This window comes from Aedes albopictus, chromosome 1, assembly GCF_035046485.1.
Source record: "Aedes albopictus strain Foshan chromosome 1, AalbF5, whole genome shotgun sequence".
Classification (NCBI taxonomy): domain Eukaryota; kingdom Metazoa; phylum Arthropoda; class Insecta; order Diptera; family Culicidae; genus Aedes; species Aedes albopictus.
Genome location: NC_085136.1, coordinates 323,307,686 through 323,323,215, shown reverse-complemented (window position 1 = coordinate 323,323,215; position 15,530 = coordinate 323,307,686). Strand labels below are relative to the sequence as shown.

General features: G+C 45.7%; 1 protein-coding gene across 1 annotated transcript; it reads right to left on the bottom strand.

The window, feature by feature from the left end:
• Positions 1-331: 331 nt before the first annotated feature.
• On the bottom strand, positions 332-15,530 carry LOC109411518 (uncharacterized). Its single transcript, XM_062847235.1, has 5 exons — positions 13,428-15,530; positions 13,103-13,363; positions 820-1,895; positions 582-746; positions 332-518 (listed from the first exon to the last, which is right to left on the bottom strand). Exons 1-5 carry the CDS (start codon positions 13,803-13,805, stop codon positions 398-400), a joined length of 2,001 nt encoding a protein of 666 aa, XP_062703219.1. The 5' UTR covers positions 13,806-15,530; the 3' UTR covers positions 332-397.

Below are 15,530 nucleotides of genomic sequence, written 5' to 3'. Positions count from 1 at the left end.
TGTGGATTCTCTCCGTAATCTCGTGGAAATTCCCTCGGGAATCTCGTGAAGATTCTCTCCGGATTCTCTACTTTGCCATTTTCGAAGGAGCTCTCAAATCTGATTGCAGTGTAAACCAGTTAGGAAGGCTTCAGAAGGAGTTAATACCACTTCCCAGTCGTTTACCACTTACCCCAGAACACTGAACAAGGCCCTGCATTTTCTAGAGTCAATTGAAAGTAGATAATGGTTTCACCACTCAACAGAAGTAGTTCCACTCGTTGCTGCGCCAATTTCAAATTGAAACAATTCGAATCCAATAACGACAAATACACAACAAAGAAGCCTCTCGTCACTTTCACGTAAATTTAATAACAATCATATAAATAGCTGTTAATCTTACTCTTCTGACTCCTGATCAAATTCCCTTCAGCATCCGCTTCAGGTTGTTCTTGCAGTTGCTGTCCATGTCCTTGTAGAAGTACTCGTTGAAGAACTTGTGCTTCCGCAGCATCTTGTACATCCGTTCTCCGAATTTCCTGTTAGGCGGAGTCTAGAGTTTAATAAAAACCTAAACTTCAACTTGAAAAACCAAAACTCACCTCGTCTCCAAATTCTTATCGGTCAAAAACTTCGCCAGCATGGACAAAATAGCCTTCCGAGTTCTTGGATTCGCGTTGGTACCCAGAATGGCATCCAACCCGGACAGCGCGCAAATACAAACCAGCAGCCGAGCCGTAGCCGTTCGCACCAGTGGATTCTTGTGGCTAGTGTTAAAACTTCCGTTAACTTACCCCCATCTAAATACACGCCACCTTGAACAGACACTCTAATACTCACATTGGACCCCTCGCGGACAGCGCCCTCACCGAGTGCGAACTGGGAATGTACGTCACCAGTTTGTCCAGTGCCACGTTGGCGTCCTTCTGGATGAACCTGTTTGGGTCGGCCGTCTTGCACAGCAAGATATCCACAATTTCGTCAAACTCCGGCCGTTTCGTAGACTTTGCTTCCCGGAACAGCTCCCCGGCGGCTTGACAAGCCGATCGACAAAGGGACGATCGCGGACTCTTCAGGAAGTCGATCATTTTCCGATTGATCACAGTCATATGCTTCTCGTGCTTTTTCCAATCGATCTGGTTAGCCGTGTCCATCAGTTCACGAATCCCCTGCAGGGTAACCTCCCACATGTGATCCTGAAGTTTGTCGATGATCTTATTGATTTGGAACTCTCCGAATGTTGAACACTCCTCGTCCAACGAATCGTTCGATGGATTACTACTTTCGGACGTTATATTCAGTGAGTCATCTCCGTACGCAGCCTTGTCGGTGCTCAACTCGTCGTTCATCGTCTCCACCTTGGACGGCGGGAACCTGGTCTTCCGCTTCGGTGACTTCATAGTCAGCAGCGAAAATCGGTCCCTCGACCGAATGCTTCGCGTATACTTCCTCTTAGAAGTGGGTCGTTTCTTCTTGGCAGCAAAGTACGATGTGGTGGCTGTACCTGGTCGATGGTTTTTCGGTTTGATCATCACCATGTCTACGGGCCGGGCGTTGGATTTGTGGTGAGGCTTCTTGGATGGGTCACCATTCAGCACGGTGTAGGACGTGTTTCGACCACCACCGCCACCACGAACGGGGTTGCTGCGTTCGTCCGAGGACAGTTCACTGTCGGAGCAACGGTCTTCAGAGCGGGCCATGTGTGGCGACAGAATTTGGCGGACTTCGTTTTCGCGCTTTTGGGCGTCGTAGAGTTCGACAATGGTTTTACTCGTCTGGCTGTACATATGGCGAGGGACCACTGGGCGACGGCTGGTGCTGCCGCACGCGTGGAACGAATTCTTTTTGGTGATGAAGTTGTTCGGGAAGCGGAAGGTTTGCTTGACGTTCACGATTTGGGGATTCTTTTTTTCGGACTGTGAATGATGGGGATACAATTACAGCGAATATTAAAACAAATCAAAATGAAAAATCTCTAATAAACACATTGATTACAAATTAGCAATAGCATTAAACAAGTCGCACAAAATCGTAGGTGGTACTGTCCTATTTCGCTGATATGAGGGAAGCCTTCTTCCCGTCCGTTACCAAAAACACAGAGATTTGGGAATAATCACTGGATTTATCCTGGAAGTGCTTCAGGAATTTCTGCAGGAATTTCTTTAGGGATTCCTCTAGGAATTTCTTCTTGAACTCATCAAAAGATTTCTCCTGAAATTGCCCCCATTATTTATGGAAAGTTTCCTCCAGGAACTCCTTCAGAGATTTTTCCAGGATTTCCTTCAGGAATTTCTCTTGAAAATCTTTAAAGGATTTGGGTTTTTTCCTGCAATTTTTTGAGTGATTCAAAAATTTTACGGGGAGCTTCTATAAGCAATTACGGAAAGATTTCATCAGAACCTCCTTTAGCGATTTCGTCAGGAACTCCTTCCAGGATTTCTCTAGGAAGTCTTTCAGGTATTTCTCCAGAAATTTCTGGGGAGGTTTCTCCAGAATCTCCTTCATAAATTCCTCCCGGAACTCCGACAGCGATTTCCCCCTGGAATTCCTTAAGGAATTTCTCCAGGAACTGTTTCAGGGACTTCTCCAGAAACTTCTTCATAGATGTCTCCAGGAACTCTTTCAATGATTTCTCCTGAAACGCTTCTAGGGATTCCTCTAGGAACTCCTTCAGAGATTCCTTAAAATTCTTCGGAAATTTGTTCAGAAATTTATTTAGGTGTTCCTTCAGGGACTCTTCTAGAAAATCCATCAGAGGTTTCTCCTGAAGTTCATTCAATGATTCCTCTAGATGTTTCTTGAAGGATTCCTACGGAAATACCTTAAGGGATTTTCCCTGGAATTCTTCGGGAAGTTTCTCTTAGAATTGCAGGAGAAATTTATCGTGGCATTGCTTTAGAGACTTTTCCAGGAACTCCGTCAAGGACTCCTCCAGAAACTCCTTCAGGAATCTTCCAGGAGTTCATTTATGGGTTTCTCATGAAGTTCATCCAGCGATGCCACTCGAAATTCCTTTTGTGAATTCTCTCCGAGTTCCATCATGGATTCCTTCAGGAGTGTGTTGTCTTCTGAAGTACCTTAAGTGATTCCTGTTCGCGCACAACGCACACGGTGTGCGCCGTTCCAACCCTGGTCTCTTACCTTACCTTAACGACCAGGCTAAGGCCGGGGTGGCCTCTGCTGTACATAGTAACTGTCTCCACTCCACTCGGTCCATGGCTGTTTGTCTCCAGTTCCGCACTCTGCGTAGGGTTCGCAGATCGTCCTCCACTAGGTCGACCCACCTAGCTCGCTGCGCTCCACGTCTTCTTGTGCCGGACGGATGACTCTCGAGAACCATTTTAGTCGGGTTTCTGTCCGACATCCTGATGACGTGACTCGCCCACCGTAGCCTCCCGATTTTCACAGTGTGGACGATGGTTAGTTCTCTCAGCAGCTGATGCAACTCGTGGTTCATTAGCCTTCTCCAAGTTCCGTCTTCCATCTGCACTCCACCGTAGATGGTACGCAACACCTTCCGTTCTAAATCTCCAAGGGCGCGTTGGTCCTCTGAACGTAGAGTCCGTGCTTCGTAACCATAGAGGACTACCGCTCTAATTAGCGTTTTGTATATAGTTAACTTCGTGTGACGGCGAACTTTGTTCGATCGTTGAGTTCCGCGGAGACCAAAGTAAGCTCGATTTCATGCCACAATGCGCCTCTGAATTTCTCTGCTGGTGTCGTTGTCGGCGGTCACCAGTGAGCCCAAGTACATGAATTCTTGAACCACCTCGATTTCATCACCGTCAATAGAAATTCGGGGTGGCGGGCGTGTTGATTCTTTCCTGAAGCCCTTAGCCATCACTTGTTGTTTTTCAACTGGCCAACCTGCTCCTCAGTCTCTTGCAGATTAGTTTTTCGTCCTGCTCACCTATTCTGAGATCTGTTAAAACGCCACCTTCGGTGCATGAAACGTTGCCATTGAGGTGCTCACCATTGGTGACACCGTTAACCGTAGCTAGTGATCAACATCGAAAAGCTAACAAAAGCTACGACCCAAGCACGTGTTTTATCCTGTAAGCACAAACGACATACACTTCGTAGAGTTTTCATTGCATGCACGGGACGGATTTAGTGAGACCTAATGCAAAAAACGCCGACAAACGAAGGAACGGGCATCCCCAGAAACCACCAGCTCTGGTTTGGCACATTTTGAATCACTTCGGTTGAAAGGGACGACTACTAAGTCACAAGAAAAAGGCCTTCTACAACAGAGGGCCTTTTGTTTGCAGCCCAAAGCTTGCGTGACTAGGATTTCACGGTCAAGGTCGTCGCATCATCGACATCGGCAACACACGCTGGTCGGTCACAGGCATCGCCGAGAGAAAGGGAGGTATGAGGCTGCGACACGAAGTGGCATTGAGTAGTGCAACATCGTTCAGGAGAGTGATACCTGTAATTGCCGCAACATCGGTGCAGCTCGTCAGCACTACGTCGTGCGACATACCGCCGCGCGTGACAAAACGCGAAGCAACAAAGTGCAATGGCGGTGTATCCGACGGTGCATCACGTGACAAGCGACGTAGCCGGTGCTTCCTGGTGAAGGAGGTGCGACATCTCTCTTAGCGCGCGGAGTTGTCGAGGCGGCGATAGGAGAAATGCAGCTTACGGAGCAGAACGGGGCCCCCACCGATATGCAGGATTATTGTATGTAATCTCTAGGAGTCAGGTACAATAGATATAAGTAAAAATGAAACATTTAGTTTGAGTCTTTAAGCACTACCTTCTGCTGATTATTATTTTGAGCATCTTTGAATTTTCATATTGGCTAGATTAAGCCAGCCGCTCACGGTTTTGTCACGGGACATCCGTTAAGCCTAATTTCCTTTGAGGCTTCTAACTAGCACAATAGCCATTACTAGCGTTTCCGTCTTGACTTAGAGGACGAGCTCTTGAGTATTCGGAGTTTGTCACGCGTCTGTCTTTAACGTACCTTATTCACCCTCGTACGATGTTGCAACATTCTTACCCAAGCTGCATTTTTCTCGTTTTTCAAATGTTTACATTCGTCGTCTTTACCAGTCGTTGCTGTTATTCGGAGCCGCCAAACCTAGTGCTGCAGCCGTAGTACCTAGGGCGGATCGGATGTCTCTCCAGCCATCTTGAAGTGTAGCTGCGCCATGTTGCTCTTCCGCTGGTAGGGCCACTGCTAACTGCTGTGCGTAGTCTTGAACCACTTCTACGTTACGCAGCTGTTCGATGTTTAGCCGCTGCGGTCGACTTCGACGCGTGGTTCTGTTTGATGGTCGGATGATCTCCGGGTGGCCTTGTGGATATCTTTCCGGGGGAAAAAGGTGCTTTGGACTACCCACGGGAGGCTGCAAAGTTTACGCATCGCTGGCCGTTATCATTCGATACGGCGTGCATGCTGTTTCGCCCGGTTACCGGGCTGTACATTTGCTCCCTTCCTACCTGCACGTTCACGTCGCAGACAACGATTTCACGTCACGCGGCGAGCAACCATCGAATGTTTGCTCTAACTACTCGTAAAACGCTTCTTTCTCGTCATCAGGTCTCCCTTCGTATGGGCAGTGCACGTTGATGGTGCTATAGTTGAAGAAACGGCCCTTAACTCTCAAAATGCACATTCTTGCGTTGATCGGCTACCACCCGATCACACTTTGTCCCTTCTTGCCAAACACTACAAATCCTGTTCCCAGTTCATTGATCCAACAAAGCTCCTGCAACGCCACGATGTCGAAGTTGCGAGGATGTAGTTCATCGTAGTAGATTATCCTGTCACATGCAAACCAAGTGACTTGCAATTCCAAGTTTCCAATCGTAATCATCCTAATGACTACGGCGCTGCTATCGGGAGATGTCGTACCATAGGATCTCCCACGTTGTCGCAACCTGTAGAATATCCTGTCACGACATCAACAATGGCATAGAGTACCTCACCCAGACAACCAGTTATCGTATAAGATGTTGCATAAGATGATAAAGTGGAGGCCATATGCGTACATGCATCCATTTAGGCGCATGTAAAATGTACGCATATCGCCTCCACTTTAACATCTTATGCAACATTTTATACGATCACTGGTTGACTGGGCATGGAAAGTAAAAGCGTTGTCCAGACATGAAGTATCATCGGGTACCTATTGTGTGTTGTGAATTACAGAGGTGTTGCTCTGTTGCCGAAGATGTTGAGTAAAAGATGTCCGCGAATTGTCTAGCTATTGATGTAGGGTCTTGTACGTCTGGTTGACTTAGTACTGTCCCATTCTTCGCGCGCAGCATTGAAGTCGCAAAGGAGCTTGGACGTGCTATCAGCTCGTTAAAAGTTGCGTGTAGATGTGCCGAAATCTATCGTATGCCGCTGACTATGTGTTAAAGAATTCTGGCAGGATAGTGTGTAGGTAGCACTTGTTGGCGAACAGTCGTTCGCCTGTACTCAATTCCAAAGACATCACAGGTTCAGAAGAAGGGTTGTTTGAGGGATGTTCGATGGCAGGTATTTGGTCCATGTTTGCCGAGGTTGTACCGATCTGATATAGGTTGCATCGAAGGACTTATACCCTGGATATCACTGATGAGTTAAAAGCGTTTTGGGTTTATAAAAGGCCCGAGAGAGGCAGAGGGTCATGTCGACTGCTGCCAGAGGATCTTCCGATAACTCCAGAACATCCCTGGTCAGGGTCGACATGGAAGGCCTCACGCTTGGTGAATCTGTAGCTCCCGGATATAAATAATGGACAATGGATAGTAGAATGATGGTACAATGAGACTGTTCTTTGCGAATAGGATTGCGGTTGTCAGCGTTTGGTGGTCAAAGATTCCGGTCGAGTGCGGCCGAGGTGTAAGTTGGTGATCAACAAGGTGAGAAAGACGTCCCGGATCATTTCTCTTTACAGCCTCGCTTCCTGTTCCAGAAGTGATTAGGGTACTTCACATTCCTCTCCTTCAAATCGCAGCAATTGGAGAGAAGTTGGCTTTCACATTTGGTTGACTAGGTGTCCATAATCGTGTTCCATGGGAGCTTCGCAGTACGCGGTATTATCGTTTGGTGATCTGTCTGAGCCACTATGCTGGCAGCGTTTCTTTGAATGGCCATAAGCACCACAGTTAAAGCAAGTCATTATTGGGTAGGGTTAGTCCACTTCTACCGGAATGTGCAAAAGCCCAAAATACACAGACTGTGGCAAATCAGTACCATGGAAAAACAGCACTGTGTTACGACACCCGGTAGTCCAATTATGGATTTTTCGTTAGACGTAAAGTTTTCACCAACTGGAGTGGAAATCAAACCTCTTCACACCATGTGTACTCCTTTTGGGCACAAGTATAGCCAAGAATATCTTCTTCACTTATGTCGGTGTCGAGTAGTTGTTCAGGCACTAGTAGGCGAGCAGGGAATGCATGTGAACATGGAAGATTTTTTGTTTATACCCGATTTGTCGCTTAATCCGTTTAATCACTAGCCCGAATGTCACTAGCCCGAATGACACTAGCCCGAACGATACTAGCCCGAATGCACCACGCCATTGACACGCCTATACCTATAGCATGGAGTGACAGTAGTGACATTAGGGGCCCAATTTCGTTTGATCAGCACATTTCGGGGCCGTTTTAACAAAAGACATGTTGACAACAATGCCTGTCAGTGGGTTGGAATGCACCGTTAGCCCGAATGTCACTAGCCCGAATACCACAAGCCCGAATCGAAATTCATCTATCAGTATCATGGTAATAATAGAATACGGAAGAACAGCGTATGTTCCAAAGAAGGAAAAACCTCTGCTGGATTTGTAAATTGATTATGGCGCTAATGATGGTGCTAATGTTTACGATTTGCGTCAATACATCTTGAAAGAATAGCCGATAACTTAAGGACAAACATCTTGAAATCCCGCTTCAACAGTGCATCAGAACTTCAGACGCACAAATCTCAAGAAGCAAGCTTCAAACAAGAGTGCATTTTATTATTCTGTTCTTGCTCACTTGTAATAAGCTTCAAATTACTTAGAAGATCAGGTGCGCTGTTATTGTTTACGAAGAGATTTGTGCACTCGAAATCTTGAGGAGGTGCCAAAGTCAGCCATTGTGGCGGCCATTTTGGGATTCTAACAAGACTGTCCTTAAAGAAGGACAAATTTTTGATGAAATTGTTAATCAGTTTTCCCCAACATACCTTATGCTACCATTCGGGCTAGTGGTATTCGGGCTAGTGCCATGCGGGCTAATGTTACAGAACCGTGGACAGTGAGCTGGAGCTATGGTACCATAGGTACAGTCACTTGGGGAACGACAATCTTCTGACGCTCTTGATCAAGAACATGCATGGTTGAAGGCTTGAAGGTTTTGCTGTGAAGACTGGAGGTGCGAAGATTCTGTGCGACTCGTGCATCCACGGAAATCTGACAAGGGAACTATTCCAGCGGCACCCAGAAAAACGCGCAGGGAGACCGTTGGAGATTGTCCATAGCGACGTGTGTGTCATGGGATGGGAGTTCGTACTTCGTAACCTTTATGGACGATTTTACGCACGTTACGGTGGTTCACGCTATCAGCACGAAGGATGAAGTACTGAAACGGTTCATGGACTACGAGGCGATAGTGACTGCTCACTTCGGCGTATTGAACCGTAGCCCGAGCGTCGCGGTCGATGGCGAAATCTCTTGAGGTTTGGTATGGCAAAAAGCCAAATGTGTCGATCTCGCGCGTATTCGGTAGTGACTGTTACATCCATGTATGTACCCAAGCAGTTATAAAAAAAAACTAGACTTGAAAGCACAGGAAGTGAAGTTTGTCGGTTACACTCCAAATGTGTGTGGAACGGTAAGAGTGTTTTGATCGCCGATTGAAAATCAGGTGAACTAACATGATGCAGTCGTAGTGCGAGAACCGAAATCGGCTCTGAAAACGAGGCTGGTCGAGCTGGCATTGCAGGATGAAGAAGACTCGGTAGAATATTTCGGAAGAAGTATTGGCTGAACAACCCGATACTGGATGCGATAGGAGACCTGGCTTTCGACGGAATGGCAGAACTGTAGCGCCCCCGAAGTGGCACAGTGATTTTGACATGGACATGTCGGTGTTAGCATTGTGTGCGGAAAACTTCGTGGACAGGATTCCCTCGGGTGTCGGTGAGTTGAGACAGCGACAGTTGGCCAATGCGGGAGCAGGCGATACAAGAAGAGCTCGAAGCACTACAACGAAATGATATGTGGATCTTGCTAGAACCCCCGACCGGGAGGAAGATTGTGGGCAGTAAGTGGATTTTTAAGATCAAGAGGTGCAGTGACGTAGTGCAAAGCCAGGCTGGTGGCGCGCGACTTCACGCAGCGTCAGGGTTTTGACTTTGGCGAGACCTACTCACCAGTTGCGAAGATGTCTACGATACGGTTCCTTCTGGCGCTTGCGAACTACGAAAGGTTTTTTTTTTGTTTTTATTAATGTGTATTTTAACTTATAGCTAATTCTACACTTAACTACGAAAGGTGGTACGTCCACCAAATGGACGCCAAGGGCGCCTTCTTGGACGGCATCTTAGAAGAAGAAATCTACATGCGCTGGCCGCTTGGCTTTGAGGCGGGAGTAATCAAGTCTGCCGTCTATGGCTTGAAGCAGTCCTCGCGGAACTGGAACCTGCGATTCCACGAGTTCATCAACGAGCTCGGGTTCAAGAGAAGTGAACACAACTACTATTTCTACTTCTGGATAGGCAATGAAGCCTTCATCTACGTTCTGATCTACGTGGACAATGTGTTTTTAGCGAGCAACTCACTGAAGGCGATCCACAGATTGAAGAGGAAGTTTTCTGCAGAGTTTTAAATGAAGGACATGCCGGACGTGCTGTGCAACGGAAGACCACTGGACGCACCGGCGGAGGATGCTGCGATACCTTCGAGGAACAGCGGATTAACAGTTGGTGTATCGACGTTCAGATGCGGAACCTGTTGCGGTGCGGATTGGGGAAACGAACCCAACGATAGGAGATCGGTTTCCGGATTAGTCAAACTGTGATTTGGTCTACGAAGAAACAGTCATCCGTAGTGCAAGAGCTCATAGCTCTCTGTCGAGCAAGCTGTGAGTCGATGTGGGCTGTCAACCTACTCAAGTCTGTCCAGTCCAGCGAGAAGTGAAAGAGCTTGTCACGCTTTTCAAGGACAATCAACCGTGTATGTATTTCAATCTCGTCGGATCCACGAAAGCTGAAATGGATGAAGCATATCGAAGTTCAGTATTGTTTCGTACGGAAGCTGATCTAAAGGGGCAAGCTGTTTCTCAAGTATCTGCCAACAACGGATGAGCAGCCCGCTGATATTTTAATCAAATAATTACCGGCACCACGGTTCCGGAAGATGGTAGGAGTAGCTGATTGAGGCGGAATGTTGAGGGTTATTACAATATAGCATTCGCCTACTTTTGTATAACAGTGTACCGTCATAAAGACTGCCCCAGAAAGTATGGACGCACCTAGTCTTCAGTTGGCTGAGCCTGATCGATAGTTCTAGTTTCGGGCTTCGTATTGGCTGTTTCTGGTTACTATAGGATCGAAAATTCAAACGTTCTTTGCCACGATGAACATTAGAATTCAAAATGGTAACTTTTTTGGTCATACCCCTGGTGCGCTGTGTTAGTTAGAAGGTTTTTTCTTGTACTCAAACACCTTCATAATTTGTTTATCCGAACGAGGGTTAGCAGCATCTTTATTTTTTTACCCAATTTTTGCCTATGCTTAAACGTGTTATCCCCACTGTGGTTGCTAATTGGTGGTTGCAAGATTTTCTCACTTACTCCCACCATATTTTGTTCATTTCCTAAGTGACCTTTCAAACTCTGTACATCATTTGTGCACATTTTTCCAATAATGCTCCGCTCAAAGTTCATGTATTTTGAAACACACTGTTAGAATCGCAAAAACCGCTATACAAATGCTGAGAAAATAGGTTGACCAACAGGATGTAGTTTTCAAAAAGAACTAGCCATCAATAGTTTTAAAACACCAGTATTTTCTTACTGCGTCCATACTTTCTGGACCGGTCTTTATACCTGAAATACGGTATAATTTGCTCCTTGATTTGTGTAAGAGAAACGCCTTAAAACATTTCATTCCATGTTTGTATTCGATATTAAACACACGAGTTTTCTGTTCGATTCGAATTTTCTCTGCTAAGAGTATCAAACGAGGAAATCATCGCACTAGTGATTGTGGCCAAAGTCGTGAACCGATCAACTTTCCGCCAGCATCATCGACACCTCAAAGGAATGTTGATTTTGAAGAAAATGCAACAATCCATGAAAATGGCAGGACGCTGCATATTGGTTCAAGTGTTGTGAAAGCATCAACCAATTTCTTCACGAAAATACTGGATATTCTTCATCCGGATTGCCAAGCATGTGTCTACCGATGCTATACGGGATATGGTTTGCAGATCGTTGGAGTTAAACAATATATGTACCTGATGTTGCGAAGCTAGTTCTACGCTGGGGAAATTTTGTAAACTTGCGATACGTTTCGTTCAAAGTTGGTGTCGATTGGAGTTGTAAGCACATAGCGGATGAAGAATCCACGTGGCCAAAAGGACTACTGTTTAGAGAATTTGTTAATCACGAGAGGCCATAAGATATTGAGAGGCCAGATGACTTGTGGACTGGTGGCTTCCTGAAAAGTCGATCGGCGGTGGACGCTATTAGATCAGCGTATGATGGCGTATTGAGGCTCTGACTTCCACCGCGTGTGAAGCTGGTTGGCTTTGGCGACGATATTATCCTCGCGGTGGCAATAGAGGAAGTGGAGTTAACAGCAGCGCACGCGAGTGACTTAGTGGAAGCTGGTACTCGCGTACCACAAAACGGAGGTGGTAGTGGTGAACAACCTCTATTCTGAACAGGTCTAAGCAACATGTAGTGCTCACCACGGGCGGGTGTAGCATCAACGCTAAACGCTCACTGAAGCAACTGGGGGTCATGATCGACGATAAGCTGAAATTCAGTAGCCACATGTAATAGGTATCGTGCAAAAAATGCAAGCATGGCGGTTATGGCCTTGTCGAGGATGATGCCAAACAGCTCAACAACGGTGTCGAGCAAGCGTAGGCTACTTGCCGTTGCGTGGTCGAGCGTGGTAGTTGTCAACCGAAGCATACAGAGAATCCAGAGTATCCACAGGTTGATGTAGGAATGATGCCCATAGCGCTAGTCGTAGCGGAATACGATGAGTGACGTGGAAAGGCACTAGACGTTTCGCCAGAACGTCGTCAATGTTGAGATCGCGGAGAGCGTGGGACTTCTCCAGCAAGGGTAGACGGACGGTCATCGAGCATGTCCAAATGGGCGAGCAGGCCCATGGCAAAGTGAATTTTCACCTGATACAATTTCTTTCGAGTCATGGGCGATTTAGACGATATTTGTACAGATTCGAGAATGCAGATTGTCCCGATCGTACAACTGTAACGAGACCACGGAGCAGGTGATCTTCGAATGCCCACGTTTCGTGGAGCGAAGGTCGAGTTGCAAGAAATATGCGGTCGATATATCACTCCGGACAACATTGTTGTAAGGATGTTTGAACAAAAAGGATTTCGTATCTTCCATGATCTCTCGAATCGTGCTTGAGTTACTGAGAAAATTGTAGCTTGACCAACAGAAAGCTTCATTTGCGTCTGTCCCTTCTAGGAACAGGAAGTCTACAGTACTGAATCAATCCTCTGAGGATAGATAGGAGAACTTAAAGCTGTAGCTGACTGAACGCTTGTCGTTAAGAATAATCGATGACATCTTCGTTCTAAAAACACAAAACCCATAAGTACCTGAAGAACCTGAACATACTTCATTGTGGCCCTTAGCATCTTACCCACCAACTCCTATTAATACCACTACGAGCGACCTTCAAGATCGGGTAACTGTAGTCAGTTATGGTTGAACAGAATTCACCCTAGTGGAGCTGTAAGTTAGGTTTATGCAGTTATGAATTGTTGCCGGTTGAAATGGTTTTCGAGGTAATGTGTGATTCTGGGTAATGACAATCAGAGAAGTGTTATACGATCAACAACCATGAGACCACCAAATCTGGTTTCGCCCTCAGGTCACAACTATCAAGTTTGCGTAATGATGAAAACTCAAGTACTAAATTTACCACAATGGATATCGGTTCCAGCTGGATCAGGTCCAAGGTCCGCGTCGAAGCTGCCTCCGAGGCGACAGCTACCAGTGCTTTCGAAGGCGAAGTCGACGATTCTGTCTGCTCCGAGAAGTCCTCATCCGGCGTACTATTACCAACAACGTTGTTAGTCCACAGCTGCTTGTGAGCTCGGTGCTGCCGAGCTTGATGCGCTTCGAACGTATCGGCCGTCTCAAACAGTGGGAATTCTCTCTTGAGATCGGAGATGTCGTTGTGCTACACTTTCCGAAGAGGGAGACGTTACTGAACTGGGAGTACGGACTAGTAGTGACGGACTTACCAGAATGTTCTGCAGATAGTCGTTCATTCTTCGGACGCCACGCAGCAGCAGAACCAGTGCGGCTAGCAGGACCCAATCGAGCAGAAGCAGCAGAACAATTTGGAGTAATTTTATTCCACCGGGATTCGAACGCTTAGGCGGGAAAAAGGCGGGAAAGGGGCGGCCAATTTTGAAGTCGTTCAAAATGTCCGGTTGCCGAGAGTTTTGGGAAAAATTGTGACAAGTGGGGGGTGGCAGCCAAGGCTGCTTGGATCGTTCGGAGGGGCGTTGAGTTAATGTAGCACGCGCAGGGGTTCGAGAATCACTATATTTCCGTCTGTTTTGTTCAATAATGATCTTGCATTCAAAGTTGCACTTCCCGTGTCCTGTTAGAGCCATCCTCGCTACTTTACTAGTAAAAGGGGACTCCCAATTGCAGTTTCTTGGGGTGATACTTTTGCTTCGTCGATCTATGATGATGATCTAAAGATACGCCTTTTTATGTATGTGGTTTTATGGGGATCCATGTTTGGATCTGCCTTCCGTTTCTAAAGGTATTCTAAAGCGGTACACTCAACGGTAACATACGATTTGCTTGGTTTGATTTCTAACTCACAGTTTTAAAGGATTTTCTGTTATTTTCCTATATCATTTCAATAAGTTCATCGTGTTTGTAGTGTTCTTTGCAGTATATCAATGTTATCTAACAGGATTTACTAACATTTTCTTGATCTTTAGTTCATTTTAGGAGGGTTTTTCGTCTCTAATGTTAAGCCACCAGTTGTAATGCATTTTTTCATGTACGTTAATCAAAGAACTGTTCTCTTCTGTAGATTAAATCATAGGACGTGGCTATCTTGAGGAGTAATTCGAACTATTTTCCGGAAAGGGTTTAAAGCAAACCATCTAGCAACAAAGCCAAAAATGTGTAGGAATCCTTGCAGAAATCTTCCGAGGAGTACTTGAAAAAAAAAGGACAGATTAATCTTGCTCAAGTTCTGGATGTTTTTCGAACGATGTGGTGGAGAAATTCTTGGTTACTCAAGTGATTTCTGGATAAATGTCCCTGGAAATTCTTAAAAAGGTTACCAAAAAATCATTTCTGAAGAATTATTTGAGTCACTCCTTAAGCCAGACATGGGAAACGCTGACTCAATTGTTGTGTTTCTCTCTATGCTAAGAGTGCAACTAAAGTATAGGCTTGTCGTCATTGGCGGTACCAACATTTTCTTTTATCTTGCTCACTCTCCTGACATACACGAGAAAGAGAAAGATAGAGGAGGAGCTTGCCTCCACCAATGCTTGATTGATTGATTGATTTACCTTTATTATAGAGACTTTCAGCCCTTGGCTGGTTCGTCTCTTTCCACCAATGCTTGTCCCTGTAGACATAGCCACGTCCTAGCAATCAGTACAGGCCACGCATAACACAGTTGTTCGGTTTTCTAGGTCAACTGCATCATCGGTTTTCTGGGTCAACTGCATCAACTATGTAGGTAGGTACAATCTTTGCTCATGTTTTACTCTGCTTAATTAATCAGTTTTGGTTTATCGAACTTTTTCTTCCTTAGGTTGCAATAGTTTTCTCTTCGAATGGATTCTATTGGGATCTGGTTCTTCTATGCCATCTTCTACATAATCGTCAACTACGTTTTGGTGTATAGGACCTTCTTGTAACGGTTTTTTTTTTGAAAGTACTCGTCTCTGGTTTGTCTTCATCTGGCTACTTCAACTACTAAATGGTCGTCACAAATATAGTTCAGTTTTGTTTCTTCTGTTATCATAGGTTACATCTGTTTCTAACAACTTCTGTTTGTTTAATTTTCTCTCTTTCGCTGGATTTGGTTCAGAGGATTGTTTGGTTTGATTTCCGGTCTAAAGTTGGTCGCTTTCATTTTGTGTGTTTGTGATATGTAACCGAAACTGAGAAACTCCCTCTGAGCTAGTTGGTTTTACGTTTTCCTGTCTACAAACCAAAAACACTGGGTACGCTGTCCCATAAATGAGTAAAAAGTTCGCTAAAAACCTGTTTTGACGCGGTTGGAGAAGTTGAGGTTAGAAAATGATTATCTCAATTTCCGGCAGACGTGGGTTACAGAATCGATCTGGTGCACTCGGAAGGAA

What these genes read in the sequence shown, in the direction of transcription:
- LOC109411518 (XM_062847235.1), bottom strand. Translation starts at nt 13,805, where the DNA reads ATGGCTCTAACAGGACACGGGAAGTGCAACTTTGAATGCAAGATCATT. An exon ending in ACTATCTGCAGAACATTCTG is followed by an intron (nt 13,364 to 13,427) that starts GTAAGTCCGTCA and finishes CGGAAAGTGTAG; the next exon opens with CACAACGACATCTCCGATCT. An exon ending in CTGTCCGCGAGGGGTCCAAT is followed by an intron (nt 747 to 819) that starts GTGAGTATTAGA and finishes TTTTAACACTAG; the next exon opens with CCACAAGAATCCACTGGTGC.